The following is a 15,086-nucleotide window of genomic DNA, read 5'->3' as shown; positions in this document are numbered from 1 at the left end:
CAGCGGCGTAGCGCAGAGCGGCTGCAGCTGGGCGGTTGCGCCATGAAAACAAGGGCCGGACAGCCCCGGGAATCGCTGGGTGGCTGCTGACCGTCTGTGCGTGCATGTGTATGCACACGTGTGTGTACTCACTCCGTGTGGCACCAGAGCTCTGTCGCCTGGGAGAGGAGCGGGGCCGGTGCTGACCCCCGAGGAGTGGGACCTCAGCGCTGCCCTGCGGTGAAGAGGGACGGCCGTGCACGTTGAATAAGGAATGCCGGGGAAGCCCCAGGCGTCGTGTTTACTTTCAAGCCGCTTACTCTGTGTCCACGCCGAACACCCGCACGGTCCCTGGCCCCTGTCCACCTGAGCAGACCTGAGCGACCCCGGCCAGAACAAACTTCCAGGGGAGGGGATGGGAGAGGTTGTTTCGGGGCTTTAAAATAGTTGAGTGTATATTTTTCCTCTGCCCCTACACTTGGGACACTGGGTCAGGGCTGGCTACTTTAAAGCCCCGTCTTAACTGGGACGGTGGGTTTTTAACGGTCTCCACCTTGCCTGGCGGCCAATCCGAGATGGTCTCACCTTCTCAAGTGATAAACACAAGCAAATCCTTGTGCCGCAACCAGACGTATTTCTTAATTCACCAGTCTAAATAGCCCCTAAGAGAAAAGGAAAAGAGGACAAACAAGTTGCATGTGTGTAACTATTTTTATCATTAAGAGTCTTTGGCAAATAAAGCACCAAGGAGGGGAAAAGTGTTTAGTAAAAGCACAGCCGCAGGGCTTAAGTACAAACACATAGGCACACTGGGCTTTTGTGGTCATAGAAACATGACCAATGAGTACTACAATGTGTGCGTTCCAACACCATCTTTATTTTTTTCTCATTCCTAGTTTAAAATCAAGGCATTTATTCTTAAGAAGAAATAGCACACCACATTATTGTCATTTCTTCACCTGACATATCCTTTCAGCCATCCTGCCAACTTGTTGCATGTAGAACCCATGCCTTGCTACAATCTATTATTTGAGGGAATGAAGGGAGGCGCTGCTTCTTGCCCTTCTGATGGTTGTGAAAGAGTCCTCTTTGACTCAAGGAGAGTGGTGGGGAGGTGGTCTTGCCTGGATGTAGACACTAGGAATTGGTTGGTCTGGGATATATGTTCTCATAGAAATAGTAGAAAATATATTAATCCCATAACATTATGGTTTAGTAATCTCATACCCTTGTCTTAAACCTCCCAAATTGCTTAAGAATTCAAAGCCTTTGTACTTCTAATACCCAGCACGTGGGTGAGGAAACCAGAGGAGGGAGCTGGAAAAGAAATTGCACTTGTGCGAGGGAGGCAGCCAGAAGAAAATGGATCCCCTATTCCCAGAGAAAGGACAACTTCCTTCTCTTTCTTTGCTCCCATAGTCTCACTATATGGGTCTCCTGGACCACTTCCTTCTGTGGTATCTTGGCTATAACCAGCAGCTCAGGACAGGTCTGGGTCAGTCCTGGACTGCGTCTGGGCTGAGACTTTCCACACACATGCACCAGGGGGACCTTTCACTTTCCAAGATGGCTTCTATCTCTCAGGACCAAGGGACCACCCTTTGCCAGCTCTGTCTGGTTGGAGTCTACCAGTAGGGTGGCACCAGGGAGAAATAGTAGGATGCAGGGAATAGAGAGTGTATCAAGAGTCTGAAAAGCCTGTTTTCCTTCTTCTTTCTCCAGTATGCCAAACAAAAAGCAATTTTTTATTTTGGCTAGTTTTCGCCACCTGCTGGTTGATGTTTAGAGCATTATTCAAAAAGTTCTCTTCCAGCATCAGTGTGGATGTTCCCTAAGTTTATGAAAATTTTAAAAGAACATTATTCTAATATGAACACACTAATGTTTAATATATGTATTAGATCACTACATTTTTATTTAAAATGAGGGAAGAAAGACTTTCAGAGGAAATTGATTACTAATAGAAAGATGAGTTCAAAATATAACCATTTTTGTTATTTTAGGTTAAAAACCATGACCCCGAATGAAGTGGAAAGAAATACATAAATGAAATGAACTAACTGGAGAAAAACTAGAAAACTAGTAGTTCATGTAGCCTGCATTAAAAAAAATGAATTGCTTAAATAATAGCATCTCACAGGCCTGACAAGCAATTAAATGCTAGCTTCTAATTTCAAGTACCTTCTACATTGTGAACTCTTATGCTGAACAATGCATGCTCTTTCAGATGCCTTGAATACTTGGTAGCAAGCACTACATAAGCCCCAGTAATAGTGTTCCCAACCTATTCAGGCTTAGAACCTCCTTCTAATGTAAATGATCACATCCCAGGTGTCTGCTTTGTGCTCTCAAACTCTTCTTGTAATCAGGAAATGCTTTTGTCAAATCTAAACCAACAAGCCTCAGTTTAACTTAGAAACCCACCAGATTAATTTATGGTGGGTTCTAAACCTCAAAAAGAAAGTTAGAATAATTAAACAACAAGCTTTAAAACTAGGCAACGAATTACAAATAAATCATGCTGTGGTGCAAGTTTAACAGTGGACAAATAATGTTTATTTTTGGTTTGTAAAAGAAAGCATAGGAAATTTACTTGTGATTTTTTTCCCCTTCCAGATTAATGACTTGGCATTTAAAAGGTGAAATAAACTAAGGGTAGGAAATTGTCTTACATTTTTCAAATGCCTACTCCTGTCCTTGGATTTAAACGGCAGTCATAGAACCATCATATTTAAGCAGAAAAGGTAAAGAATTTACACTTGTGTGTGTGTGTGTGTGTGTGTGTGTGTGAGAGAGAGAGAGAGAGAGAGAGAGAGAGAGTGTTTGTGTAACAGCCCAGGAGCATTCTGCTCCTAAGTTACATCCTCAGCCCTTTTTGTTATTTTGAGGCAGAGTCTTGCTAAGTTGTCTAGAATGTGAGATCCTCCTACCTTAGCCTCCTGAGTTGCTGGGATGTCAGGTATGTACCACCATACCTGGCAAAGGATTTGCATTCTTATGTGCAATAACTTTTGTTCTCTTATGCGGTCTATATTTAGCACAATTATCTCCTAGATATTGCTACTGAACTCAATTAGAAAAAAATAATCAAGGTTTTTGTTTGTTTCCTAAGACTATCTTGAGAAAGTCCCATGAACTGGATGGCTTAGAACAGAAATATATATTCTTTCACAGTTCTGGAAACTGTAAGTCCAAAATCAAGGTGTTAGTGAGGCCATGCTCTCCCTGAGACTCTAGGTAGGATCTTCCTGTCTCTTCCTGCCTTCTGGGAGTGGCTGGCAGTTCTTGATGATCCTTAGCTGGCAGCTACATCCCTCCAATCTCTGCCCATCCTGAGATGGCATTCTTCCTGTGTGTCTGCCTTGGATTCTCACCAGGCTGTCTGCCATATTGGAGGAGGACCCATCCTCATAACCTCATCTTAACTTGATTGTATCTTTACAGACCCTGAATAAGGTGAAGGACTCCAACATGTTTAGGGGTGACAATTCAAGTCATATATCTAATGGGGGTATCTTTCAAATTCATGAGGATTGTTTACTCAAAGGCCTGAGGGCTGAGCAATGTTAAAACTGAATTTCAAGGGTTACCATGACCTTTCTAAAAAATCGTGATTTTTGCATTTCTGCTCAGTTCTTCCACTCCTCTGCATGGCATGATCTGGCCAAGCCTGCCCACCCTTCCCTGCCACTTTGCCCTCTCACAGGTAGGTTAACTTATGGTGGTTTCTGGAACATGCCAAGATCTCCAACATCTGTTGACTTCACACACTGACTGGTCTTCCTGAAATGCACCCAATCTTTTCACCTGATAAATTAATACACATTCTTCAGGTCCCAGCTCAAGAACTTCTCTAAGAAAACATCCTTGACTTTCCTGGGCAGCTTTTGGAGTCCACCTGCTGGTAGATGTGGCTTGGTACAGGGACGGGTAGCTTAAAAACCACTAACCTGGGTTTAAATCCTGGCTGCACTGCTTGGCAGCTGTGACTTGGGCTAGTTACTGAACCTCTCCATCTGCTCCCTCATTCATAACACAGGGAGATAAAAAATATCACTCATAGGGTTAATGTATAATTTCAGTAATTTAAAACATGTCCAGCACTCAACAGTGATGGGCATCTGTTTTCAATCTATTGTTGGTCGAGTGCAATTTCTGGCACGTTTCTGCACTAGATTTTAAGTTACTTGAAGGCAGGGACCACATTTTTCCTTGGTGGAGTCCCAGACTAGAACAGGGTGCTTAGCATTCAAATACTTCAGTCATAAAATTCAGAGGCCTCAAGCCAAAGAAAGAATGGGGAACTTGTTCCCCTTTCTCCAGCAAAACTTGTAAGCATCTAGTAGAGTTATCAGAGGGATTAAGGAAAGGAGGTGATAGAGAAACAAGAAATGAAGTCACCAGAATAAATAACAAATTTCTTGTGCAGAATTGTATCCCCAGTGTCTGGACATCCAGCTCACCATTGTTTTTTGTTTTTGGTACTAGGGACTGAATCCAGGTGTGCTTAACCACCGAGCCATATCCCCAGCCCTTTTTATTTTGTGTTTTGAAACAGGGTCTCACTAAGTTGCTTAGGTCCTTGCTAAGTTGCTGAGGCTGGCTTTGAAATTGCCATCCTCCTGCCTCAGCCTCCCGAGATGCTGGAATTATGGTTGTATGCCATCGCATCTGGCTCCCCATTGGTATTCAACAAATATGATGAATGGAGGTTAAAATCAGAAATGAATAGAAATCAAAAAAATAATTTCTTTCTTTTTAACATCCAAACATAAAAGTTAAATAAGTGATATCATATGTCACTTATGAATAAAAATTACTCAAATTTAAAAGTTAAACTTATCAACCAAGGAGTCCAAAAAATCTCTTCTTGATGTGACAGAAAATTCTGTTTAAGAGAATATCAAGAATATTAAGGTGTGCTCTTCTTAGTATCAGTCTTGTATCATCTGCTGCTTTTTAGAGCTAGGAGATAGTTTACTGATGGAATATACAGATATAATGCAAAGTACAAAATATCTATTTTTTGTATCTGAAAAACTTACTTAGATTTTACCAAATTCCACATTTCTTGAACTTTTACTCATATACCCTGTATTAGAATCCTATAAACAGAACATGTTTGAAATAACTCAGAATACCAATCATGTACGTACTGAAAATGTCATTTTCTAAAACAAAAAATGATAAAAATCAGGCTTTGTGATAGCTTAGGATGCAAAGTCAACATAACACTATGGAAGATGTTCTTGTCTTGTTAATTAACGTGTCCTCTTAAAAATATATCTAGGAAAATAAGTTCTCAGATTTGTAAAGCTTGTTCCTCATTTATTTTTTGTTGTGATTCAGAAATACAAGATATGAAAATTAGGTTACAATTTTGCCACAAAAGCTTCTAAAGTAGCCAACACAAGTTCTAAAATGTATCAAAATAGCCATGTGCTCTTTTTCAATTTAAAAACCACTATAGAGTTGTCACATCAAGCAAGTGTAAAATATAAAAGCAACTATTCTCCTCTTTGAAATATCAAATCCACAGCTACCCTGAACTGTAACTTGAACAGTGATTCCATCCACAACTGGAAGGTTATGGTCAGCAAGTACTTTTTAAAGCTGAGTTACTAAGAACTAAAGGAAATGAGAAAGATACAAAGCATTTACATCAAAAGTATGAATATTTAAAAGCGTCCCCAAGTGAGTAATACACGTTTAAATTAGAACATGATGTAATAAAATTAAATCTGATGACATAATTCAGAAAAAAATTATGTACTGACCTCTTCTAGAAAGACAAAAAATACAATTCTTTGAATTGAAGCAACTGTTACCAAAAGGCTCCCATCATCTAAGTATTAGAAAGTCTCTTAAAATTTCACTTGCAAGAATCAATAACATATGGCTTGAAAGATCCAGATAAATAAAACTAAATATATGTACTAATTAATGTAAAGAGACATCATAACCAGATTAAAATTTTATTCTTTTCACTATGTGAATTATTATTAAATTTTTTAGAAAATAACTTTTTTTTTTTTTTGTGGTGGTGGGGATCAAACTCAGGGCCCCAGGCATGCCAGGCTCTACCACTGAGTCACATCCCCAAGCCAAGATTTTTATTTTTGTAAAAAGAAATGAGAATTGTTTACTATACATTTTTCAATTATGAAGGGTCCTTGAACATATTTTAGAATTTGTATGGCTGCATGTTAATTCTTAATAAATATACTCACAAGTAAATGAAAATAAAATAGAACAACCAAACCCAGAAGAGCAGGCACTTCAGAACTGAAATTCACAGAAGTTGTTGATGGTCACACAGAGTCAACATTTCAACAGAATCATTATTGAACTTCTAGCGCTGAGGGTGTAGCTCAGTGGTAGAGATGGTGCGAAGCTCTGGGTTCAATCGCCAGTACCAAAGGGAAAAAAAATTAAAACTTCTGTTGCCGTAAGGAAGATCTACCCACTTTTGGCTATAGCAGATATTGAATCAATGTGAGTTTTTTTGTTGTTTTGTTGCTGGGGGTGGAATCCAGGTTCTCACATGTGCTAGGTAAACACTCTACCACTGAACTAGGTCCACAGCCCCTGAATCAATATGATCTTAAAAAAGGGGGGAAAATTCATAGTTTCCCTAACAATTGGACTGAGGTTTTCTTTCCCTTTTTCGTTTTTTTCCTCTTCTTCCCCTGTGCAGAAAAGCAAGTTGTACAAGAATCAAGCCAAAACAGATTAAGAAGTAGAATTTTCTTTTTAACATTGTTGTGCCTGGGATGAAGTCACAGCCCTGGGGGATGCTGCTTAAATGTCTATAGTTCCTTATCCAAAACTTTTTGGGCCAGATATGTTTCAGAATTCAAAATTTGTGGGATCTTTGAAAGGTACTGTGGGCATGCATTGTCTAATATAGAACTTCCAAAGTCTTGGCAATACCTGGAATCGTACCTATTGCTACTTTTTTGGGCAATACAAAGTGGCACAAACTACATTAATCTCCCATTAGTTCAAGTCAAATTTTGCTAACAAATAAACAGTGGGATAAAATTTAGAAAAAAGAGAAACAAACTTGGTTTCAAAGATTTTGGAATAAGGGAGTGTAGGCCTTAACCATCTCTGACAAAGGTTCATTGCATGGCATTACAATCTCTGCGAATCTGCTCTCATGCCTAGACTTACACTGGTTTAAGGACAATATCTCACCACAGAATATGGGCTTTAAAATGTGTTAGGGCAACAGATTCCCTGGAGTAACAGTATTCTCTATAAGGATAATTTGAAAAAAAAAAAAAAAGTATGCTGAAATAACTACTGTTAAATAGTTAATTTTATTTAATCAGACACCATCTTGGACTCCATTTTAATACAGACCAGCAGTAGAAGGTGTCAACATTCAAGGAACATTTATATGAGAAGAATAAATTTAAGGACCATCCAGATATTAATGTAATTGTTTTCTGTGAATTAGAAAAATACAGGCATTATTCCATTTTTGCAGCTGTACAATGTGACTCGACATCGTCTGCAATCTTTGGCTATATAAGACTGAAATATCTATGACACCGTTTTGGCATCAACCCACTCCTGTAAACTGTAATGAAGTTATTCCAAGTAACTCATATATTAAGTAATAATTTCTCCTGTATTTATCAGTGTTTAAAATATGCCATATGCAGATCTTGATAAAAAAAGACATCACGGAGCCATTAAACATCTTACTGTTTAAAAAACTTAAAGTCACTTTAAAGTCAAGAGCTTCAAAAAATCAAAAGAAAAAAAAAAAAGCCTGGCTACATTTCTATGGTTTTGATCATTTTTGTTTTGTTTTAACAATGAAGAAGTTTCTTCTTCAAGCTGGGTGGAGGTGCATACCTGTAATCCCAGCAACTCAGGAGGCTGAGGCAGGAGAATCGCAAGTTCAAGGCCAGCCTCAGCAACTTGGCGAGATCCTGTCTCAAAAAATAAATTTTAAAAAAAAGAGGGGGACTGGAGATGTAGCTCAGTGGTAGAACACCCCTGGATTCAATTCCCAGTACCACACACACACATCAAAAAAAAAAAAAAAGGGAATAGTAAAAAAGTTTCTTCTTCAAAAGTAGAGGTCTTTTCCCAGTGAAGTGAACTGGAATGGGCTACCGTACTTGCAAGGGGGAAGGGACTGGCATAACATCAAGAGGAAGGACACTGTCCTGAAGTCAGAGGAGCACATACAACCAACAAGGGGCAACGGGGAACAGTGGCTGAGACTCCTCAGAGGCACTTGCTGTGGGAATCCACTCCACATACATCAAATCCTACAACCCAACCCCCCATTCATGGGTGGGGAAGACTTCCAGGGCTCGGTAGCTAGAGGTTTGAGTGGGTTTCCTCAACTAAAGGTGGCCTGAAGATCCTGTTCTCTGGGTCAGTGGTGGAGACAGAGAGAACAGGTGCTCATTTTATTTCAAAAATGAGAATCTTCAAAATTAGCCATCTTTTTTCTGAATGAGTACGAACTAAAACAACAATCATCAGCCTTTCCTAAAAGCTACATCTATGCTACAAGGATAAGAAGGTCACACTTTTTAATTGTTTGTTTTAATGAATTCACAAATTAATTTGAAAAGTCTTAGCTGGTCTTTTTTTTTTAAGCAAAAATATTACAGTAGTATAAGCAAAACTGGAAAGGGAGAGACAGGAAGAACAGCAGACACTCAAATGCACGGGGAGAGGGGAACTCGGGTCACCATGGCTATTGAAGAAACTGTAAACTTTTAAGCTTCTAAGATTTTATTTATCTTCAGAGAACATTTAAGGATGCTGTTTTCCCCATGAATAAAATATGGAAAGTTCCTAAGCATTAGGGTCTAAGGAAGATTGGAAAAGTCTGATCTCCTTACCTCTTGATGCAATGCCTCTCCCATCCCCCGTAGCTTCACAGGATCAGAGGGAGAGAGCGCCCACCAGCAGTAGACCCCCGAGCACAGCACAGAGGTGTCCACGACACTCAGACTCAGTAATTCAGACTCACCGGCAATGAGTAAAACTCATCTCGAGTAAAATACACCAAGTTAAAAAAAAAGCAGAAAAAAAAAAAAAAGCCCCAGAAATCCATAAACTGCCTTTCATGGAAAGTTTTAAAAAGCCCTCAAGACATATTCTTATGTGCCATAAAGTACATTTCTGGACTTGATCTCTATGGGGGAAAGAAGAGAATAAATAGAAACAATTTAAGTCATCACTCGCATTCTGTTCTTTACCCTGTTTATGTGCTATCAGTTCCCACACCACCACCGTGCCACCTCAGAGGCCAGAAACCAAACGCTCCTGGTCCATGTTTGCATAGTGTAACGACATTGTCCTGAATGAACTTCTATCCTCTTGCTTCTGAAGAGCACTGGTCCAACCACATATTCGAAGACAAGACATAGTGTCTGTAGGCCAAAAGGTGGGTCCCGTGTAGCAGCAAGCTGTTCAAATCATTTTTGGAAACAGTCTTTTTCCACAAATCAGTCAGTTTTGTCTGCGATTTCAGATTTTGCTCTTTGCATCATGCAGCGGCGAATTATGCTATCGAAACTTCCCAGGTAAAACAGAGCAATTGTGCGGAAAAGGCCCATGGTGACCACCTGCAAGGTAGAGAGACCTTTCAGCTCATCCAACAGCATAACACTGCAGTTCATTTCAAGGTATTTAGCTCTCTTGTATGTAGTTTCTAGGACACATTTTCTAATCTGCTCCAAGGATAAGTATAATGAAAATATATAAATGTCAGTAAATCCTGAGGAACAGAATATGTGGGCTCAGTACCACTGTTCAGCACTGAGCCTACCAGAGATGACATTTGTTCAATTAAAAAATTCCAACCATAAAAGGATTAAAATAAGTACTCTTAGTAGAACAGAGCTATAATAGCAAGGGAAGTTCCACTTGGCATCCCAAACCGAGATACGTAATTAAGACTTCTCTGGTTTAAGATCTGTCTTCTGAGCACAAGGGAAAGCCCCTGTGCTAGGTGCTGGCAAGACTATGATGAGCAAGATATATCCCTGCCCTCTCTGAGCTTTCCTTTTCGAGATAGGGACTCACTATGTCTTCCAGACTGCACTTGAACTCCTGGGCTCAAGTGATCCTCCTGCCTCAGCCTCCCGAAGCGTGCTCTGCTGGAGCTTATTTGTTAACTAGAAAGATGATCAAGCGAAAAGGCAATTTCTGTTTCAGGGTCGAGGCAGCAACTGCCCATATCTATTGACCCTCACTCTCTCCACTAGCAGACCCTCACTACAGCCACTCTAAATGGGATCTTGAAAAGACATTAAACTACAAAGAGAAAGAGATGCTTTTGTCTATACAAGGGTTCAACATTTTGGCTTTCCAGGTACCCTATTTTTCCAGAAAGCTATGGCCAGAGGCAAATGAAGTGAAAGTTCAACAAAGAAAGATGCTGTCATATGATACAGGAAGAAGGGACCCAACACAAGAGGCAGAGGGATTGTCCCGTGACCACCAAGGAGCGGGCAGCCAGGCATCAGCTCTGCACCAGGCAAGGGGCAACTGGTCTGGCCTGCAAGGTCTGGGCTCGCAGGAGGAATTCCTTCCTGATCCAATATCGGGTATTTCTAAACCTCTCAAGAGCAGATGAAGATGAGGTGAGAGGAGAATGGAATAGTGAATTAACAAGTGTTCAGAAATACATTTAAAAAGCAAACAAATAATTTTAGGGAAAACAAGCAAGTTGTGCTTTTTTTTTTTTTTTAACAACTAATCATTAAACATGACAAACACAGTGACATTCAGCTGTAAAAGGCATCTAAACAGTCACCAAAATGATCTTCCCAAATAGGGATCTACCCAAGATGACAATAAAACAAAAGGACAGCATAAGTAATATCACAAAATGAGGGTGGGGAGAGGATGGCGTGGGGGAGAGCCAAGTGCTCGCCTTTCGTCCTGGAAGGCAATAACATGACATGTCGACCCTGAAAGAGTGGCACATGGGGCTCTCATTTCCAGGGGAACAGGAGAGCTTCTGGTGAAGGAACAGGGTGTATGGGGGGTGCTGTGGAGGTCCTGGGTGGGGTGCAAGGGAAGGTCCCTGATCTCCTTAGCAGCCCTTGGAAATCACTCCATTCTCTGAACTCGAGCAAGGATAACTTGCAAAAGCACAAAAACCAAAGGAAAGCTGGCAGAGGCCAAACCAGGAAAGCAGTAAAATGATCACTCGTGGACAGGGACTCTGGGGAGGATGAAAATTGCAGACCAGGGCAGTTTTAGGGCAGTGTAATTATTCTGCATGACCCTGTGTTGTTAGATAGACGACATTATGCATTTGTCAAAACCCACAGAAGTGCACATCACTGATAATAAACCCTAGCCTCAACTGTAGACTTGAATTTCGAATAATGTGTCAATGTTGGTTCAAGGCACCAGGCTAATGCAAGTCGTTAGGGAAACTCTGGAGGAGAGGTGGGGTGGGGGTAGGGGTATATGGGAACTCTACCTCAAGTTTTCTATAAACCTAAAACTATTCTAAAAAATAGTTACACACACACACACACACACACACATACACACACACATACATATATATAGTAGTCCATTATATGTATGTAAATATTCATATTTACACATTTTTAAATCTCAAGAAAAAGCGATTATGAGACAGTCTAACAAAGAGTTGAAGATGTGATCTGAAGGAAGATTAAACACTGGCTAGACAAAGGAAAGCTGGGGATGAGGGACATAAAGAAAGTTCCAGAAAGAGAAAGAAGAGTAGGGGAAGGAAGAGAAAGAGCCAGAAAGGTTAGCAGGTCAGAGGACTTGCTACATGTGCTAGAATTTAAGCTTCATCTGGGTGGTAATGGGGAGCAACGGAAGGTTTTATACAAGATTCATCTGCCATTTAGAAAAGCAGTCCGTGCTGGGAACAGTGGCGCCCACCTATAATCCTAGCAACTCGGAGGCTAAGGCAGGATCTCGTTCAAGGCCAGGCTCAGCAACTCAGTGAGACTGTCTCACAATAAAAAATTTAAAAAGGGCTGTGGATGTGGCACAGTGGTAGAGCACCCCCGGGTTCATCTCCAGTACTACAAAAGAGAAAGGAAAAGAAAAGAAGACTGAATGCAGGCACCCTGAGGTTAGAGAGGTTGCCTTACATCTGATTCTCCAAAGCAAACAGCACCAGCATGCACATCAATAAGTAACTTCTGTGTGTCTTGGACAATACTATAAATGCCGTAACGGTAGGGAATTCTTTTAACCCTCCACTCATATCTCCTTCAGAAGCTTGGATACGGGTAACCTGACTTAGCTGGAAAAGGTATCATAGTCTAATAGCTCATTATGTTGTAAGGTAAGGCCACTGGTAAACTAGATAGAGAATTCCATTTTTCCAAACTCTTTGAAGCAAGACTTTTCTTAGGTGAAAACCCAGATTAACACCCCAATAGTAGAGACAGTGCTTCATCTGTTTGCAGGGCTCAGCACCAAAAATTTCTTCCCAGTCTACATTCCCTAGGTTACATCCTTAACCTACTCCCTATTTACTTATTGCTAGCAGAGGAAGGGAGAAAATTCGACAGCTCAATAAAAATTTTTCACATTCCCAAATACAGTTACTAGTCCACTCTTAGCCTTTTCCCATGGAGGTCTGACACAGGGCAGTTTCTACCTTGTCCTTCTGTCCATCTGTCTGTCTGATGAAGGCAGAGCTTACCTGTTGGAGTCCTTCAGTGATAGAAGTTACTGGAGCCATCCCACAGGTCAGGGCTGAGAGCATGTACCCATCTGAGCCGATGGAACTATTAAAATTTCCTTGCTAAAAAAGAGAAGGAAGAGGACAGAGAGAGAGGGATCCATTGTAAGCTGAAAGGAATCAATTCAACATATCAGCAGCAATGAGGTATATTTTTCACTTTAGGTGGGATAGAATGGTAACAAGGCAAACATTAGAACTCAGACACTTGTCCTTGGCTGATGGGCAGCTCTCGAAATGTGAGTCCACAGAACCCTGGGAGCCCTAACCCCAAGGAAAAAAGTGACCGTCATAATACTAAGGCATTCACTGCCTTGTCAAACCACAGTGACATGTGCACTAATAGGCAAGCCTACTGGGCCATTAACTCCATCAGTGTTCTCACCAAACTAGACTAAAAATCACTGTCACTACCTTTGCCACATGCATTTGCAATAATAAATACACAAAGAAAACTCAACTTTAAAAAATCTTTAAAAATTTTTTAAATGTCCATTTTACTTAAAAAGTCCCTTGGTAAAGAAGAAAAGTTAATCATTTTATAAAATCACAACCCTTGAAGACATGTCTCCTCAATACAGTAGCCCCCTTTATCCCCAGCATCAGTCAACCAAGGCCTGAAAAGATTACATAGAAAATTCCAGAAATAAACAATTCATGAGTTTCAAGTTGCACACGGCTCTGAGTAGCACAATGGAATCTCACGTCGTCCCCCTCTGTCCTACCCTGGCCATGAATTATCTCTTTATCCAGCATATCTGAAACCAAATTCATAAATTACCTTATTTTATAGTTTAACTGTGTAGTTCATTGATGTAGTTTTCAATTTCACATTGTAGTTAACCTTTAAGAAGTGACCATTTGTTGAGTTTGGGTTTAATTCCAAAGGAATAAAAATATATCCATAATTACATACACAAAGACAACCTATATAAGTTTTCCTACATACATGTGGAGAAAAAACAGTATGTAGAGGGTTTGCAGATTCAGGCATCCCTGAGATCCCTCGTGGATGAGGGGGGTGCTACATTACTCTGTTGACAAGTGAGAAACTGGCACCAAGTGCCTCTGCCGCACTTGAATGCAAAGCCTGTGCAACTGCTTGGAGCTGAACTTGCTGCCCTCCCAGGAACACTGTTTTCATATGAAAGCATCGAGCACCATGACAGGCAGGGAGAGTGATCTGCTTGGCTACAGCAGATGAGCAGAGAGAACCATGTGAGCCTGTCACTTGGAGGAAAACAACTTGGTGTATTCATGGGTAACGTTAAAATCTGAGCTTTCAAGGAAAAGTTCAGATATGCAAAAACTTGGTCTGCCATCTTGAAACTGTCAGCTTCTCAACACATACTTTTATGGTAATATCAGCAGTGATATTGAGGAATGTGATTTTTTGATAACTCAGTGAACCCATATTTTCCAAATGACTAATTCCTGATACCAAATCATGAATGAGTAAAAGATCCATTCAAAGTGCAAAAGAGACCAACAGATTTTAATGTCACAGAGAACAAAAAGTTCATTGATGTGGTTTCCAATTTCACATTGTAGCTAACCTTTAAGGAATGACCACTTGCTCAGTTTGGATTTTAATATCAGAAGAAGAAAATGATATCCAAAATTATCTAAAAAGTCCTACAAGATACATCTTCCTCTTCTGACTACATAGCTGTATGTGGTCAGATTTTCTTCATCTGCTTCAACCAAAACAAAATACTACAATAGACTGACCACAGAAATGGACAAGAGAATCCAGCTGACCTCTATTATGCAGACCTTAAAGAGACTGGGTGAAAATAGAAAACAATGCCACTCTTCTTGTATTTTTGTTTTGAAAATAATTATTTTTGTAAAATATGTCACATTAAAATATAATGGATTATTTTTAATGAATTCATAACTAATTTTTTAACACTATGGCTTCAATTTCTAATATGGCAACTATTGATAAGTATAACCCAGGTAACTAAAAGTTCTCTAGGGTTGTCAATAACCATCAAGAATGTAAGGTAGTTGAGAGAAGGAAAAATTTGAAAAACTACCTCATGAAATGAATCCTGGCCAAAACAGGAAGAACGCTTCAGGATCATTAAGAACCTAGAGTCTGTTTGCTTTGACTTGAGATGAGCTTGGGGGAAAAAAAAAATCCCATCTGAGCCACTTGTACCCTCTCCTGTGCTTTTTAAGGCAACCTAGGCAAAGCTGCTCACACCTGTATATATTTTAACAGAGGTCGGTATTTCTTTCATTCCTGTCAGCTCAGCCCCGGCAGCAGTACTGTGCTATTTTGAGGCTGCACCACACTGTGCTGACACCTTCACTCCAATGGTCCTAAAGATGTTTCAAAGCCACTGTGGGCCTGCGGATCACAGACAGA

At 40.3% G+C, this 15,086-nt stretch overlaps 1 protein-coding gene across 1 annotated transcript in view; it reads right to left on the bottom strand.

Moving 5' to 3' along the window:
• Positions 1-5,281: 5,281 nt before the first annotated feature.
• The window catches only part of Kdsr (3-ketodihydrosphingosine reductase), a 35,537-nt gene continuing 25,732 nt past the window's right edge, over positions 5,282-15,086 (bottom strand). The window contains exons 11-12 of the mRNA XM_048806581.1: positions 12,671-12,772; positions 5,282-9,584 (exon numbers count right to left, since the gene is read on the bottom strand). Of these exons, the coding sequence (XP_048662538.1) occupies positions 9,465-9,584; positions 12,671-12,772 (222 nt within the window). The 3' untranslated portion in view covers positions 5,282-9,464. The remainder of the gene's footprint in view (positions 9,585-12,670; positions 12,773-15,086) is intronic.

This window comes from Marmota marmota, unplaced genomic scaffold (genome assembly GCF_001458135.2).
Source record: "Marmota marmota marmota unplaced genomic scaffold, marMar, whole genome shotgun sequence".
In the NCBI taxonomy this organism is placed as follows: Eukaryota; Metazoa; Chordata; class Mammalia; order Rodentia; family Sciuridae; genus Marmota; species Marmota marmota.
This window is presented reverse-complemented; position numbering and strand designations above follow the sequence as displayed.